The sequence below is a fragment of the Arvicola amphibius genome, chromosome 13, assembly GCF_903992535.2.
Source record: "Arvicola amphibius chromosome 13, mArvAmp1.2, whole genome shotgun sequence".
Taxonomy (NCBI): Eukaryota; Metazoa; Chordata; class Mammalia; order Rodentia; family Cricetidae; genus Arvicola; species Arvicola amphibius.
The window spans coordinates 44,125,993-44,142,108 of NC_052059.1; the positions used below are offsets into that span (position 1 = coordinate 44,125,993).

A 16,116-nucleotide genomic window follows, 5' to 3' on the forward strand; every position below is an offset into this window, starting at 1 on the left:
GATCCTGTGGTATTGCTGCCACGGAAGAGGGTGGCTGCTGGTCAGTGGGCAGCTTAATGACAGGGTGAGACATCTCCACCCTTCCCTGACCCGGCCGAGGAATGTCTGGGCCCTGGCAGTGCCATGCCCTGTGGCTATAGATGAGCATGCTACCCTTCTTCTTCACCCACCTTCCAGAAGACTCAGTCCCTCAGTCTCCTCATGTCCTTCTCAGGGGCATCTTCCTGGACACCATCGTTCCCAAGTACGAGGTGAATGGGGTGAAGCCTTCCATCGGCCAAAGGACCAGACTCAGCAAGGGGGACATCGCTCAGGCCCGGAAGCTCTACAAATGCCCAGGTCAGAGCAGGGAAGGGAGCGACCAGAAGAGATGGAGGGTAGAGTCCAAGGAAGGCAGGGGCCAGGTCCTAGGACCACCTAGAAAGTCATGGCTGTATGTCTTAAGAGAAGAGTGATGGGAAGGACAGACAATAAGGAAGGACAATGTTAAGGACCAAGCTGGAGCTCGGCTAGTAGGTGGTGGGAGGGACCAGAAGAGGGACGACGAGTAGGGGCAGCAACTAGCGTCTCTCCTGGACAGCGAGGAGGAGGTTAGGCCCACCAGAAGAGCTTGACCTGAACTCTGCAATCCATGTTGCCTTGACAACAGGGCATCTGGTTACCCTGGCAGCACTCGACCAGGGAAGTGGGATGGTTTATGCTTGCATGTAAGGAGGAGGGATACATCTTAAAGGGACAGAACCCCTCTCTTCAGCCACTCAAGTCTCCCTTATGGGTTCTAGAGCTGAAGGATGAGCCAGAGACAGGGGTCTGGCGCCTGCAGTCAGCAGCCTTGTTATTTTTTTGATTGACAGCCTGTGGCGAGACCCTCCAAGACAGCACAGGCAACTTCTCCTCCCCCGAGTTCCCCAACGGCTACTCTGCCCACATGCACTGTGTCTGGCGCATCTCGGTCACGCCTGGGGAGAAGGTAACTGTGGTGGACCACCTGCCTGAGTCTTCCTTCCTCTATGGGGACCCCAGAAGTGGGAGAGTATCTCCCTCCAGGAGCCTCAGCGCAGGAACTTCTGACCCAAGGGTGACCTGTCTGGTCACTGGCATGAATGTGTTAAGTATGTAATGAGGAGGACTCCACACCAGTTCTGGCCTCGCTCTGTCCCCCTCCTTCCGACTAGCTGTACCTTTGTGCTAACCTGAATGTAGTGTTGCTATGTACAGTTACCATGTAGTTCTCTCGTGATTGTCCAGCTCTTCGCGAGTGCTTTTTAAAGTGCCTGTCACATGGCTTCTCTTAATTTTCATGGCTACCCTAAGTCTTCGTTTTGCAGAGGAGGAAACAGTTCACAGGAAGATGAATTAAGTAGCTTGTCCAGGTCATATGTCCAGTTAACAAGGATAGGGTAAGATGTGAACCCTTCCTAGAGCTGGGTTCAATCCCAGCCTTTCCTGGGATGCTCTGGGTGGCCCTGGATGAACCACTCAGGCCCAGCCCTGGGCTTTCTCCTTGGTGTCATCAGAGTTGGAGTCAGGGATTTCCAAAGGGCCCTTCTCAATGCTCACAGGCAGTGGTCCTGAGAACGGTTAAGAGGAAGGCAAATGTCTCCAGTCCTGCTTCTGGTCATAGCTGTCCTTTCTGCCCTTACTCTCTGGGACCCTCAGGTCCTGGCTCTGCCTGCTGCTCATGCGTGTGAGCAGCGTAGACCCAAAGGCGCGAGGGGCCTAGTGCACTACCCCACTGCATGATTTGAATACCTGAGGTGACGAGAGCTTGGGACTTTCCTTACTATTCTGTTCTGTTCTCTTGCCAACTCTTTTTCTGTTTGTTTGTTTTTCAAGATAGGATTTCTTTGTGTAACAGCTCTGGCTATCCAGGCACTCAGACTGGCCTTGAACTTAACAGAGACCCACCTGTCTCTGCCTCCCGAGTGCAGGGATTAAAGGCGTGTACCGCCACCGCCCAGCTCTTGCCAGCTCTTAATGCTATAAAGTCTCCTGGAGAAAAGGGGAGCTTCCATCCCTGAAAACCCTCAGGGCTTCTCAAGAGCAGTTCATTGTAACTTGCCTCCTGTTTCCCAGACAGCCCTCCAATGCAGGAAGGCCACTCTCCTCCCTTTTTAAAAATAACATTACATGCACGGGTATGTGTGCCTGTGCATGCAGGTGCCCGAGGGGACCAGAGGCGTCAGATTCTCCTGGAACTGAAGTTGGGAGTTGAGAGTTGGGAGCTGTCTGATAAGGGTGCTGGGAACCAAACTTGGGTCCTCTGCAAGAGCAGAGACACAAATCCAGCCCCTCTTTTGACTTCTTAGACACACACGTGGACTTGTCACATGGCATCTTGATTTCTCAGCCAACCCTGGACCTTTTGTGCTCCTCATATTTTTATTGTTCCCAAGAGTGAGCTGGTACATAATTGGAATTTTCCAATAATCCCATAATTGGAACATGGTGTTTGATTTGGTGTTACTGTTTTTTCATGGAGCCTTCCAGCACCTTGTGCAGGAGGGCTTAGAATCCCAGCTGGACACTAGTAGCCTCTCACCTCTGCCCTTGCCCATTGGATAGCTCTGCCATCTGAGACTCTGTCCTGAGCTTTATTCAGAATGTGAATCAGAAAACAGAACAAAGCGGGTCTAAGATCTCCCTCCAAACTGCCGTCAACCCTAAGCTGTAGGTTTCCACCAAGTCCAGCTACAGGCCACTACCTATGGTGATACGCACTCCTCAGGAACCTCTGTCATCTTTCCCTAGCATAGGAACCTATCCGGCAGTGATGGATACAGAGCTGGAATGTGTTACCAAATCACATCCGCTATCCCGACAGTTGGGAACAATTTCTTCAGAAAGAAAGAGAAATGCCCTCAGCAATGGGCCATTTCTGTGCACCGTACCCCGCCCCCACACCCACCCCACCCTACCATGCATCCCTAAGCACTTCTTTCCTAAGTAGCCGCAGACTGTCTCTTTAATTACGGATTGGCGTTCAGCTCTATGGTTTGCAGTTCCCAGAAATCTGCTCCTGACCCCCTCTCCAAAGACACACACGCGCGAATACACACATATGCCCCTGAAACTTGAGAACGCTTTTGCTGTGAGCTGATCACACTCACATCTGCGAGTTATTTGACTGACCTCTGATGTCATCTGGGAAAGCCTAGAGACAAACGTCACCTTAGGAGCGCCTTCCTCTCCCGTCTGTCTGATTGGGCAGCGGCTTTCCTTTGCTTTCCAGATGAGGTGTGATTTTGTTTTTGCAGCTTGAAGATCATGCTTTCGTGTGACAGATTCTTATTGAGAATTTGGTAATTGTGTTATCTCTCTCTTAATTGGCAGACTGCCATCTTCCCTCAAAAGCAATCTCGTCCCTTGTTCTTCTCATTCCAAATCTCAAAATTGCAAGCCTTTCTGCTGTTTTTCAATAGGCTGGGCCCTGGCTGCTTCCCCAAGGGTCTCTGCTACTCCAGTCCTTGGAAATTTGGAAATCTTATCCACAAGTATGAATAATAATAATAGCTAACAGTTATTGAGCTTATGATTAGTCAAGCATGTGTTCAATGATTTCTGTGTGCTATGGTTTTATTTTGGTTTGGTTTTTTGAGACAGGGTTTCTCTTTGTACCTTTGGAACCTGTTCTGAAACTAGCTCTTGTAGACTAGGCTGGCCCCGAACTCACAGAGATCTGCCTGCCTCTGCCTTCCGAGTGCTGGGATTAAAGTCATGCGCCACTACTGCCCAGCATTGTTATATTTTTTTTGTTTTTTTGTTTTGTGTGTGTGTGTGTGTGTGTGTGTGTGTGTGTGTGTGTGTGATGGGAATCAAACCCAGGGTTAGCTAGGTAAAGGCTTTGCTGAACTGTAATCCCCAACCTGGATTGTGCTTTTTAATTAGCATGATGGCATTTTAGTCTTGGTACTAACATGGTCCCCATTTTGCTTATGAGAAAGAGAACTTAGAAAAGTTAACACCTGGTCCAAGGTCACATAGAAGCTGGATTTGGATACACTGGTCTGTATTGTACTGCTGCTCTGTTCTGAGGCCCTGTTGCAGCATTTCAACAATTCTGGTACTCTTCAGCAAACCTGTAAGCCTGCTAAGTACAGGGATGTTTCGATGCACAAAAGAGCCTGGACCTTGAACAGCAGTCAGGGTAGAGCATGGCTTTCTTTCCGGGTCCGGAGTGGGACCAGGGGGCCGGGATCAGCTTTCTCCCCAGCAGTTTCTGGCTGCATGGGCCGGCTCTAGTCTCTCGAGTGGTCACAGGGCCCCTGGTCCTCCCCGAGCTGTAAGCCCTCCATAATTTCCAAGAGACCTTCATCCCCTTTCAGAACCCTGCTCAGAGCTCCAGGGCAAGAAGTGGATCCAACATAGAAGTTATAAATGCACCAGTGCATGCTTGTAGAAATGCATCAATTACAAAATGGTAAATTCAGTCTAGCTCCGTGGCGCTCACCTTTGATCCCAGCATTGGGAGGCAGAGACAGGCGGAACTCTACATCGTGAGATTCAGGACAGCCAGGACTACATTGTAAGACCTTGTGTGAAAGCAAAACAATAACAACAAAAACCAAGATGGCACCCTGGGGACATGACCCAGAGGCTGCTACTTTCATAATAATCACCATTTTCTCTTATACTTGATCTGTATCTCACATTACAGTTGTAATCTTGGGCCCTGGATTTGTTGTTAGAACAATTTTATGCCAAGCAATGAATCAGGCATGTGTCACGTGTAGTCGTCTCTTGATGCCCGTAGACATCTTCAGGCTTGTCACTGTCACCTCTACTGTGTAGACGAGAGAACCGAGGCTCTGCCGTGTAAATGTGACCCGGGAGTTCTAAACCGTGTGACTCCTAAGTCTGTCCTTTCAACAGAAGCCCTTAAATAAAGCCCTTGCCTGAGCGGGTGGACTTTGATATCAAATCTGGCTGCTGGGAGGTGCTATTCTAGTGCTTAGTTCATGGCCAGAAGTGTGGATGACAGTCCCGTCTTGGCATGTCATGGGTATGTTATCTTCGAGAAAGAGTTGTTTCAGGAGCTGGGAGGTGGTGGCGCACGCCTTTAATCCCAGCACTCGAGAGGCAGAGGCAGGTGGATCTCTGTGAGTCTGAGGTCAGCCTGGTCTACAGAGCAAGTTCCGGGACAGCCAGAGCTGTTACACAGAGAAACCCTGTCTCAAAAAACAAAATGAAACAAAGCCAAAACCACAAAAAAGCCTTCTGGTGGCCCAAGCGTCTGTCAACGCTCAGGTACTTAGCAGCTGGTCTCAGGCAGTGTTTCCCAAGTAATGAAGCAATCTGTGCCTTCGTTTTCCTACCTGCAAAATGGGCCCAGTGATTTGTGGGTTTATATGAGGATTGAAGGAACTCATTCAGAAAGAGCTTAAGCCGTGCAAATGTGTGGAGACATCTCAACAAAGGTTGTGGTTGTCTTCTCTATATTCCCAGTAATTCAGTGGGTAAGTGCTAGTGGATTTCCCCGACGTTCTACTTTTCTCTCTCTACTTCCAGGATTCTGATCTGGACCACTGCATACTTCAGAATGTCTTAAACAGCTTAGAATGGCTGCACAGGACTAGAATCCCACCTACTTGGAAGTCAAAGGCGTGAAGCTTTTAAGTTCACGGCGTGTCTGAGTAACTTGATGAGACCTCGTCTCAAGATTTAAAGAAAAAAAAAAACCTGCAAGAAGGGCTAGCAATGTGCAGTTAAGTGATAGGGTGCTTGCTTAGCGTGTGCGAGGCATGGGATTGAGTCAGTCCCCGGTACTGTGAAGACTCAAGTAAGCTGATTCTAAAAGTGAAGTCCAGGCTTGCTGTCTGCCTTCCTTGCACCAGATGGTGATGTAAACTTTCCTCATCTCATTTCCCCTAAGCCCCGGGTGGCAGGTCCTATGACCCACTCACAGATAAGGAAAATAGTACCAAGGAATTCAGTAACGTGTCTAAGAATGTGGGGTGAGGCCACCTTGAAGCGGCCAGTGAGTGGTCTTAGGGGTGACGTGGTTAATGGCCTCCCCAAGAGAGTTCTTCCCTGAGATCACTGCCATGTGTGAGGGGACCTCTTCACAGATGGCTACACTGTACCTTAGCCCCAAATGTCTCCAGTGCAGCCACTGAGACCCTGTCCGATCTGTAGACAGATATCCAGAGGCTTAAGGAGCTAAAGGCCCCAGGTCCTCAGCCAGGAAACAGCAGAGCTGGCCAGATTTCCTTTGGCAAAGGGCAGTGCCCCTGCCACCAGGGCACAGCTGTGTCCACATGACAGAAGTTAGTACAACTCTTAATTAGGCACCTCTGCTCTCAATATAGCCACTGCTGTGCCTCCCTCGAGGATGCTACTGACCACCAACATAGGTCTATCCGCCCTGCCTCCAAAATCAGGTGACCTCTGTCTGTCCAGCCCCTTGGGAGGTCTTGGGTGGACCGTCTGGGGTTCTGCCCTCTGGGTGTGGTGACCTTGGAGCCTGAGGGAAAGTAGATGTTTGTTCTTATTCCAGCTGCTGAGCAGAAAGAAAGACTGGCAGCCCAGGGGGCTGACTGCATGAGGGGCAGAGGGTGGGAGTGTGGGAGTCGGGGCGCTGCGCCTCAGCTTTCCTCATCCCTTCCTCCATCTGGCATTCCGCAAGGGATATTTTTGTCATTCGTTAGATATATAAAAATAACATGTGCATGATATAAAATGCCTGAACAGTCCATAAACACAATGTAAAAAAATGAATATTCTCCTCCTTAATCTTTTATATCCCACTTTTCAGCAGGGACTGAGCACGAGGAATGCTTTGATGTGTGTGTCTATGTGACACACATAAAGCCAAAGGGACTCACGTTCGCATAATGGGTTTCTGCAGCTTGCCTTGCGCTTCGCAGTGAACCCTGTCCTTGCTCTGGGTCAGCTTGTATAGATTTACCCCATCTGTTTTTACGGCTACTTTACCTCAGTCCGCTTCTGTCTGTCTGTCTGTCTGTCTGTCTGTCTGTCTCTCTCTCTCTCTCTCTCCCTCTCTCTCTCTCTCTTTCTCTCTCTCATTCTTGGAGATAAGGTTTCTCTGTGTTGCCCTGGCTGTCCTGGAAGTTGCTCTGTCGACCAAGCAGACCTCTAATTCAGAGATCCACCTGCCTCTGCCTCCCAAGTGCTGGGACTAAAGACCTGAGACACCCCTCCCCCTGGGCTGTCTTCATTTCTCTTGACATAATTTTTCAACTACCACTTGTAGGACTCTAGTGAAGGACAGTTAATGTTAAGTTTTCATTATTACCCAAAGTGCTTCAGCAGGCATCTTTATACATTTAGGCAAGTCTGCCTGAAGAATCCTAAGAACAAAACCGTATTTGAGAGATAGTTTTTAAGTACCCAGTAAGTGCCACCTGTGCAGATTTTGTACCACAAATAATGCCTGAAGAATTCTAAGAACAAAACCGTATTTGAGAGATAGTTTTTAAGTACCCAGTTAGTGCCACCTGTGCAGATTTTGTACCACAAATAAGATTTCTGCCTGTATGGGTTTGCGTTTCCATGTTGGAGGAGAAACAGAAACAGTGGATCAAAAAGTCCCCAGGAGCAGGAGATGGTGATGCATGCCGGGGAGCGATCAGCAAGAAGAGTGACTCACGTGGGGTTTTCAGACTTTATTCCTGGCAGGCATTTGGGGCAAAAACCAACAGGAAGTGAGGGAGCTCCTGCAGGCTTCTGGCGAGAGCTTCCAGCTGTACGTACAAAGGTCCTGAGGTAGGCGTGGTGTGTTTGAGGATAAGTGTGGTCCACGTGGCTGGAGCCTCGTAAGGAGGAACGGTGGGAGACAGGGTCAGAGGTAGCCGATGAGATGGAGAAAGGCCTTTCAAAGTGAGGACGGCAGAGTTTATTCTGAGTTATGCATCTGTGATGTGTATTAAAGGATTCTGAGCAGAGGTGGTATGACCAGATTTACATCATAAAAACGGTACTCGGTGCTGTGCTTCAGGCAGGGCAAAACCAAGAGCAAGGACCTTGGAACTAACCCAGATAAAGAGCTGATGATGGGACTAGGATGGGCAGATAGTCAGAAGTGGCGGAAGACACAGGAGAGGTAAGAGCTTGGGGATGATAGGCAGACTTAGCCTAGCAGTGCCAAGGCCCCAGTGGGTAGGTAGCATGGCATCCCAAGTGACACAGTCACACGCACAGGCAGGTGTGGCTGTCCATATAGACAGAAGACAGTGATCTGGATGTGACCAGCTTGTAGTTTTTAGGTAAGAACAGTGAGCTGGAAGAGGCGTGTGAGTGGGGAGTTTACACCATGGCGGTTGAGTGTGAGGAGGTGTCGGTTTGGGCTGGCTGTGGATTTGCTTTGAAGGCTACCCTGCCAGCCCTTAGCTGCTTCCTCTGTGGGTGGATTTGGTCATTTTTCTAAAAGGGGTGAGTTGGGTGGAGGGGCTTGTGCTTTCAAAACAGAGCCAGGCGAATGGATCTCTGTGAGCCTTGTCTACACAGGGAGTTCCAGATGAACCTGCGGTGGGGGGGACGTGACACTTGGCTCCATGGGAAGAGTTAGAATGCATTTGCAGCTTCACCCTTGGAAAGTGCTGACATGCCGTTAGTAATGATGACAGCAACAGCTTTCCATAATAATCACAAGTAAATGAGCTCAACATAGAATTCACTTTTTAAAAATACAGTCTCATTCAGATACATCTCTGGTCACTATGATTGATGAAACTCGCATGAATTCAGTAAGAAAGAAAAGTGGGGACTGTGGACGAAGGAGTGGGGCAAGGAGGAGTTCTTAGAAATGCCTCGAGTCCCAAGATGTTGAAGGTCACAGTGAGGACGTTGCAGGTCGCAGAGAGAACCACTGGCAGCAGTGTGAGCTTGGAAAGATGGACTATGGAGTTGGGGCCCTAGGAGCGGAGATTGTGAAAGGGGCACGTGTTTATTAGTGAGCCTAGGGCATTATGTACTGGGGTGTGGCTCAGAGGGATAAAGAGAACCAGACAGACGGTGTCCTGGAACTGAGAGGTCAGAAAAAAGGACTCACGAGGTGGTGGCTACAAATCACCCGGAAGGTCTGGCAAGATGACTTGCCTCCCCCCCCCACCCCAAGTCTGTCAACTTGAGTCTGATGCTTGGAACCCACATGATGACGTGAGAGAGGTGGTTTTCTGAAAGTTGTCCTCTGACCTTCATGTGACTGTACATACACACACTAAGTAAATAAACAAAAAGTATTCACACCCTGCACTGATAAAGCTGGCTTGGGAGAATGCCCAGGAAGCAGACACCTGTTGACAGCAATACAGACATTAGGTGCTGGTGCCTGCTGTGGAATCTGTCTCATTCTAACCTTGAATAAGCATCTAGCTCCCCACCAGCGCCTTGTCCCTTCTTTAGCGCAAAAACTCACTAGCTGAGTGTCCACCATACATACCCCACAGGTTGTATCAAACCTAACCCTGGAACCTTGACAGCACAGCGGACTTGGGGATCCTTCTAAACTTTTCCAAGCAAGTAGATTCCCTTAAGCCTCTGCCTATTCTTTTCTTTCTTTTTTCTTCAAAACAGGATTTGAAGTAGCCATGGAGCCTGTCCTGAACTCGCTCTGCAGACCAGGCTGGCCTTGAACTTACAGAGCTCTGCCTGCCTCTGCCTCTGCCTCTGCCTCCCGAGTGCTGGGATTAAAGGAGTGTGCCACCACCACCCTGCAAGCCTCTGCTTTTGAAAAGCCACTGATCTGGGAGGCTGGAGAGATATAGCTCAGTGGTTAAGAGCATATGCTGCTTTTGCAGAGGATCCAAGTTGATTCCCATCACCTACATGGGTGGCTTCCAGCCACCTGTAACTCTGGTTCCAGAGACTCACGCTTTCTTCTGGCCTCTGGTTCGCGTACATATATTCAGTCACAAAATGATATACATATACTAAGCTAAATGAAAAGGAAAAAAAAGCATTTTAAGACAGTGTCTAACTGGGTGGTGGTGGTGTGCATCTATAATCCCAGCACTTGGGAAGCAAAGGCAGACAGAGCTCTGTGAATTCAAGGCCAGCCTGGTCTACAGAGTGAATTCCAGGACAGTCAGAGAAAGAGCAGCCCTGTCTCAATCCCCACTTCCCCACAAAAGAAGACAGTATCTCTCTATGTAGTTAGACCTGGCTGTCCTAGAACTCGTTCTGTAGACCAGACTGGTCTCAGGCTCACAGGGATCCTTCTGCTTCTCTTCCAGTTCTGGAACTAAAGGCATATGCCAATACGCTGCCTCTAAAGTAAAATCTATTTTTTTAAATTCTGGATCATGGCTATGGAGTATTGAGACTTACCAAGGGACTGTGGCAGGTGTCAAGTCAGTACAGCAGTGTGATCCTTTCTGCCTCCAGAGAATACTGTGGTGTCAGATGCTGTCGCGTGAGCTGGGTGACATCAGGGAGACTGTATGGTTGGCCTTAGGACTTAGCAGGAAATATAGGCTGATTCAAACCCAGGTCCTTGGGCTGGAGTTTACACTTTTTTTCATACATCTGCCATCTCATTCATAAACTCCCTGAGGGCAGAGACAAAACATTAAATGCTTTCACGAGACGGACCTGTAACCTGATAATTACTCCCTGCAGATACCGTGCCCCTTCCCAGAATCAGGACCTAGGGAGTTTGTATGATTAGTGTCTCAACCTTCTTCTTGGCCCCTTCTTTCCCCATCTTAGATCGCCCTCCCCGATTCTGGGCCGTTCTTAGCCCTGCCCTCTTCCATTGTAAGGACATCATGATTTATACTGATGGTGAGGGGGAACCTGATTGGTTATTTAACCCAGGGCAGTAGCCCTGTACTGGGGTGGAGAGTGCAAGGCCCTGAAAGCCATGCCCTCTCCTGGGTGTTTGCTATGGGACCAGTAGACAGATGTTTTCAGTTAGACTGATGAGGGCTGCGTAGGAACAATGCTGACTGTGGCCGGTGACCGTTAACTCTCACTCCCGCTAGGGGCAGGTCCAGAGTGGGAGCAGTGTACCCTTCTCTCCTCACCCCTTCTCGCTTTCCCTAGATCATCCTGAACTTCACGTCCATGGACCTGTACCGTAGCCGCCTGTGCTGGTATGACTATGTGGAGGTACGCGACGGCTTCTGGAGGAAGGCGCCCCTCCGAGGTAAAGGGCACTGACCACTCAGCATCCTCAGCACCCTGGTTCCTTGTGGGAACCTTCTGTGGCCCAGTACCCTAAGGGGGTGACATCCTGATAGGAGACAAACTACAGGCTCTGGTGTGGTTTGTCCTGGCTTGTTCCGTCACTAACTAGAGCTGTGACGACAGTGGGTGACCTCTGTATGTGGTCCAGACTTCCAGTTCTTACCACAGACATTTGAGCTACCCGCCGAAAATGCTATTAAAGGCTGGGGAGTCCCAGGAGCACACAGAGATGTCTGTTTTGCACATCCCATAGCTCCAGGCTCACGCCCTCACTGGGATTTCCTTGATCTACAGGGCTTTAAACCTAGTAGGGCAGGCCCTTGACTCACCTTGATAACTATAGGCTTGGAACAGTTGCCTGACTCTCTTTGGACAAGATACTTTGTCGATAATAGCATGTGTGCATGAAGTGAGATAAAGGGGGTCAAGGCCACAGGACAAATCTAGGCATAGTAGTGCCATACTTCCAACTTTGGGGAGGCTAAGGCAGAAGTATCCTGAGTTTTGAGGATAGCCTGGGCTACATAGTAAGACTCTATCTTAACAACAACCACAAAAAAATAAAGAAAAAAAAAGCACCCCTGGACAAAGAAGCAGCTTGGTGGGCATAGAATTAAAGCAAAAAGGACATCTGCACTGAGCCGGAGTTGTTGTGTGACGCTGTTCATTGCTCATCTGCACACAGTCTGACATGATTCAGGGCTCCTCATCCTCGGCATCTTTGCTCCATAGTCTGTGGGGAAGCAGCCAGCTGCTGCCAGACAGTCATCTCTTCACTTCCATTGCTGTTCTTCCAGTAGACCTGTCAGTTACCCAAAGCAGCTGACATTACAGCACTCCCTCTATAGTGTATTAAGTCTCCAAGGGTACACTCTCGTTCTCGGAACTGACATTCCTAGGCAATCACCCACCTCTTGGCCCTTGCTGAAAGTTGAAAACCACTCAGTCTTCTTCGGAGCACACAAATCGTCCCCAGTCAACTCTTGACTCGAAGGATCTCTCAGATGGTCAGCCCCACCGCTTGTGTTGATTTCTTCGTGAGTTTCATTCCAACAGGATTGCTTTCTGCCCCTGTGCCCAGATTTTGGGGTTTGGGGTTCTGTAGGCATCCCCTGAATTTGACCCCGTGGCGGATGCAGGGGAGAGCATTCAGTTACATTATATGCAGAGAAAGCTGTACCTATTGTTGGTTTGCATGGAGATCTCATGAAGACCAGTCATGATGGGAACGTGCTTTTAAAAAGGGTCAATAAAACTTTGCTCCCAGGACTTTGAAGGCTGAGACCAAAAGTTCAAGGCTTGGGCCTGGAGTGTAACTCATGTGATAGGGTGCTTGCCTAAAGTGCACAAAACCATGGGTTCAGTCTCTTGTGTTTAGAATATTAGCACTGGGGAGACGGAGACCTTGAACCAAAAGTTCAAGGCCAGCCTGGGCTATATTGTTTGTTTTTAGAAAACAACAACAACAACAAACCCTCCCCAAAACAGTGCCCCCCTCCAAAATCAGTAAAACACATATATTATTCAATCTTGTCCTGTCCCTTAAAGGGTTTCTGGCTCTCCTGGTGGTCTTAGGAATATGCACAGTAAGGTGGCTGCAGACTGGAGCCCTAGGCATCCTGGGAAGTTGGGGCTTCTATGGAGAGACCTGGGACTCAGGAGTCATCTGTCTCTACCGTCTGCAGGCCGGTTCTGTGGGGGCAAACTCCCTGAGCCCATTGTGTCCACTGACAGCCGCCTCTGGGTAGAATTCCGAAGCAGCAGCAACTGGGTTGGAAAAGGCTTCTTTGCTGTCTACGAAGGTACTGAGGGAGGGGAGGAGGGCTGTGCATGGGGGGGGGGGCTTGGATATTCTACTGCCACTCCCTCCTGTTGCCTCCAGGGTCCCTGCTGTGGGTCCTCCAGCAGGGTCAGCAGGGTGGGCAATGGGGAACACGATACGTGGGAAGAGCGGGGAAGGGGCACTTAGGCAGGGCCGAGCATACTGACCGCCATTATCCCGTGTTCCCAAAGCCATCTGCGGTGGGGATGTGAAAAAGGATAATGGCCATATCCAGTCGCCTAACTATCCAGACGATTACCGGCCCAGCAAAGTCTGCATCTGGCGGATCCAGGTGTCTGAGGGCTTCCACGTGGGCCTCACGTTCCAGTCCTTTGAGGTAGCCGCAGACCCTTCAATGGCTACGTTGGTCTCTAGGACAGTCAACCTTTCTGGGGGTAGGGATCCTGGAAACCTGCTCCTTACCCTGACAGAGCCCCTGCCTCCTAGATTGAGCGTCATGACAGCTGTGCCTATGACTACCTGGAAGTACGCGACGGGCACAGTGAGAGCAGCAACCTCATCGGGCGCTACTGCGGCTACGAGAAGCCCGAGGACATCAAAAGCACGTCTAGCCGGCTCTGGCTCAAGTTCGTCTCCGACGGGTCCATTAACAAAGCTGGCTTCGCAGTCAACTTTTTCAAAGGTGCTCTCCCTGCTGTCCTGCCTCCCTTCTGTGGCTTCTCAGTCCCTCTCTATTCGTCATTCATTTAATGTGAAGACCCCACGAGAGACGCAAGCACAGGGACACTAAGGTCGTGATATTAAAGCATTGTGGGTAAATAGTAGCAAAGGTCAATCCTGTGTGGCGCAGAGCTGCGGAGGCTTGGGGAGAGAGCAAGAGAGAGAAGGGTTTTTTTCTTTCACCAATGTGATGTACGGCAGACTGCTTCCACAAGGCTCAGTACTTTACCTATACGGTAAAGTATATTTATATTATATTATATATATTATAATTATATATTATATTATAATATATTATATTATGTGGTAAAACCACAGCTGCCTCCATATTAGGTATCGCATAGTGAATGAAGGAGAAACGAGAGGACAGTGCTTGGATGGGCACTGGTACTTAGGAGCTGATGGTAGCCGCCAGCCAACCTGAACGATTGGAAGCTGTTGTAGAATATATCCTGTGGGTTCTCAGCCGCTGTGGGGACTTGGGGATAGCTCAGGGCTGAACGGACAAGCGAGGTTTTCAGGGGACTTTCCCCTGCAGTATGGTGTAGGTTCACAGGAATCCCGAGACTCTGGCTTGAAGAAGGAGGCGCGAAGTCGGGCCTGTGGTTTGTGACATCGCTTTCTTCTCCATAGAGGTGGATGAGTGCTCACGGCCCAACCGCGGGGGCTGTGAGCAGAGGTGCCTGAACACCCTGGGCAGCTACAAGTGCAGCTGTGACCCCGGGTATGAGCTGGCTCCAGATAAGCGTCGATGTGAGGGTGAGTGCCCCACTCTGTCCCTGGGCTACTGATTTCTTTCCCATGCCTTCCGGTCGATCTCATTCCGGACAAGATGGAGACGTTCCCTAGTCTCATTTCCAGCCATGGATGACAAAGCCATCCTGCATGTCAGCCTGGGCAGAACAGACTGGCGGAATGTGATACACACTGGCATTAAGGGGGGTTTATTCTGACTCCTTTGTTAATACTGATCTTGACCTGGTGATGGATGTCACCACCCTCCCTAGGGTCATGATCCACAGTTTGGAAGCCACTGTTTTTCAGAGTCTCAGCCTGCATGTTAGTGACAGTCCTTCAGGGCAACAGCTTCAGATCAGGCTGGACTTACTGCCTTTGAACAGCCCCTCTCTGTGTCTCCCAGGACTGCCACATATACACGTTCCCCAGGCCCATCCGTGTCCCCTCCCAGCAGATTCCTTGCCCATTTTCCAGAAGAGATGGTAGAAATGGTCATATATGCAGCTAGCCAGCTCTTAAACTTTGGGCTCACCTCCAAAGATTTTCATCTACTGTCCCATGACCCCAGGTTGTGGGACCCACAAACCCTCATCTCCCCTGACTAGTGTCCAGCCTAGGACTCAGACCCCTCCCTAGAGTGGGGACTCCTTCCTGGTGGGTGATGCCACCTTCCTTGTCTCTCCAGCTGCCTGTGGTGGATTCCTCACCAAGCTCAATGGCTCCATCACCAGCCCCGGTTGGCCCAAAGAGTACCCTCCCAACAAAAATTGCATCTGGCAATTGGTGGCCCCCACCCAGTACCGTATCTCCCTACAGTTTGACTTCTTCGAGACTGAGGGCAATGACGTAAGTGTCTCTGGAGTCAAGGTGGGTAGGAAGGTTGGGGCATTGACTCAGTGCCTATCTTTCACCATTGGGAGGGAATCGGAGAGAATCGGGCTCTGAGAACAGAGAGGAGACTACCCAATACGTGGAAGCTCGGTGGGTTAATAGGCCTGGCGGCGCTGGAAGCTTGTGGAATGCGGAAGGGCTTGGGGCCAACTGCCCTGGGGCTCCACAATGCCTGGAGCAGCATTTGATGGGGGACCAGCTGCTTAGTCTGACAGTTTCCCTGGAAGGGAGTCATCAGGAGAGAGGCTTCCTGAAGGAGGCAGCCAGAGCTGGACTTTCCGGCAGGTTTGCAAGTATGACTTTGTGGAGGTGCGCAGTGGACTCACAGCGGACTCTAAGCTGCACGGCAAGTTCTGTGGCTCCGAGAAGCCGGAGGTCATCACTTCCCAATACAACAACATGCGTGTGGAGTTCAAGTCTGACAATACTGTGTCCAAAAAGGGCTTCAAGGCCCATTTCTTCTCAGGTAACCCTGGATTCCTTGGTCTCTAGCCCCATCTCCCACCCAAAGAGGGGGCTCCCCTGCCCTCCCTGGTCTCCTAGCCCTGCCCCCTGCCTCCCCAACTTATCAACCTCCATCAGGTCAGCCCCTGGTGCATCTAGATATCTTTACTGGGAAGCCCTTAAAACGTAGTTGTGCCAGGCCTAGGGAGGGGTGGAGCATTTTAGTGCAGAAATGAAGAAGCCTGAGAGCCAAGGCCTGAAAAGGGAGGTCCTAGGACAGGGAGTTCAGTTGCTTAAGAACAGAGTTGCCTGGGAATAGAGAAGAGGAGGGTGTTTGCCTTGGACTGTGTGGGGCAGTTCATCTGGCAGCAGCTGGACTTCTAATCAGACCC

The 16,116-nt window shown here is 50.1% G+C and overlaps 1 protein-coding gene across 3 annotated transcripts in view; it reads left to right on the plus strand.

Moving 5' to 3' along the window:
* The window catches only part of Bmp1 (bone morphogenetic protein 1), a 45,457-nt gene that overhangs the window by 14,923 nt on the left and 14,418 nt on the right, over nucleotides 1–16,116 (plus strand). For all 3 annotated transcript variants that reach the window (XM_038310442.1, XM_038310445.1, XM_038310443.1), the window contains 9 exons: nucleotides 215–339; nucleotides 855–970; nucleotides 11,005–11,107; nucleotides 12,834–12,950; nucleotides 13,162–13,307; nucleotides 13,418–13,613; nucleotides 14,285–14,410; nucleotides 15,075–15,235; nucleotides 15,566–15,746. In XM_038310442.1, the coding sequence (XP_038166370.1) occupies nucleotides 215–339; nucleotides 855–970; nucleotides 11,005–11,107; nucleotides 12,834–12,950; nucleotides 13,162–13,307; nucleotides 13,418–13,613; nucleotides 14,285–14,410; nucleotides 15,075–15,235; nucleotides 15,566–15,746 (1,271 nt within the window). The remainder of the gene's footprint in view (nucleotides 1–214; nucleotides 340–854; nucleotides 971–11,004; nucleotides 11,108–12,833; nucleotides 12,951–13,161; nucleotides 13,308–13,417; nucleotides 13,614–14,284; nucleotides 14,411–15,074; nucleotides 15,236–15,565; nucleotides 15,747–16,116) is intronic.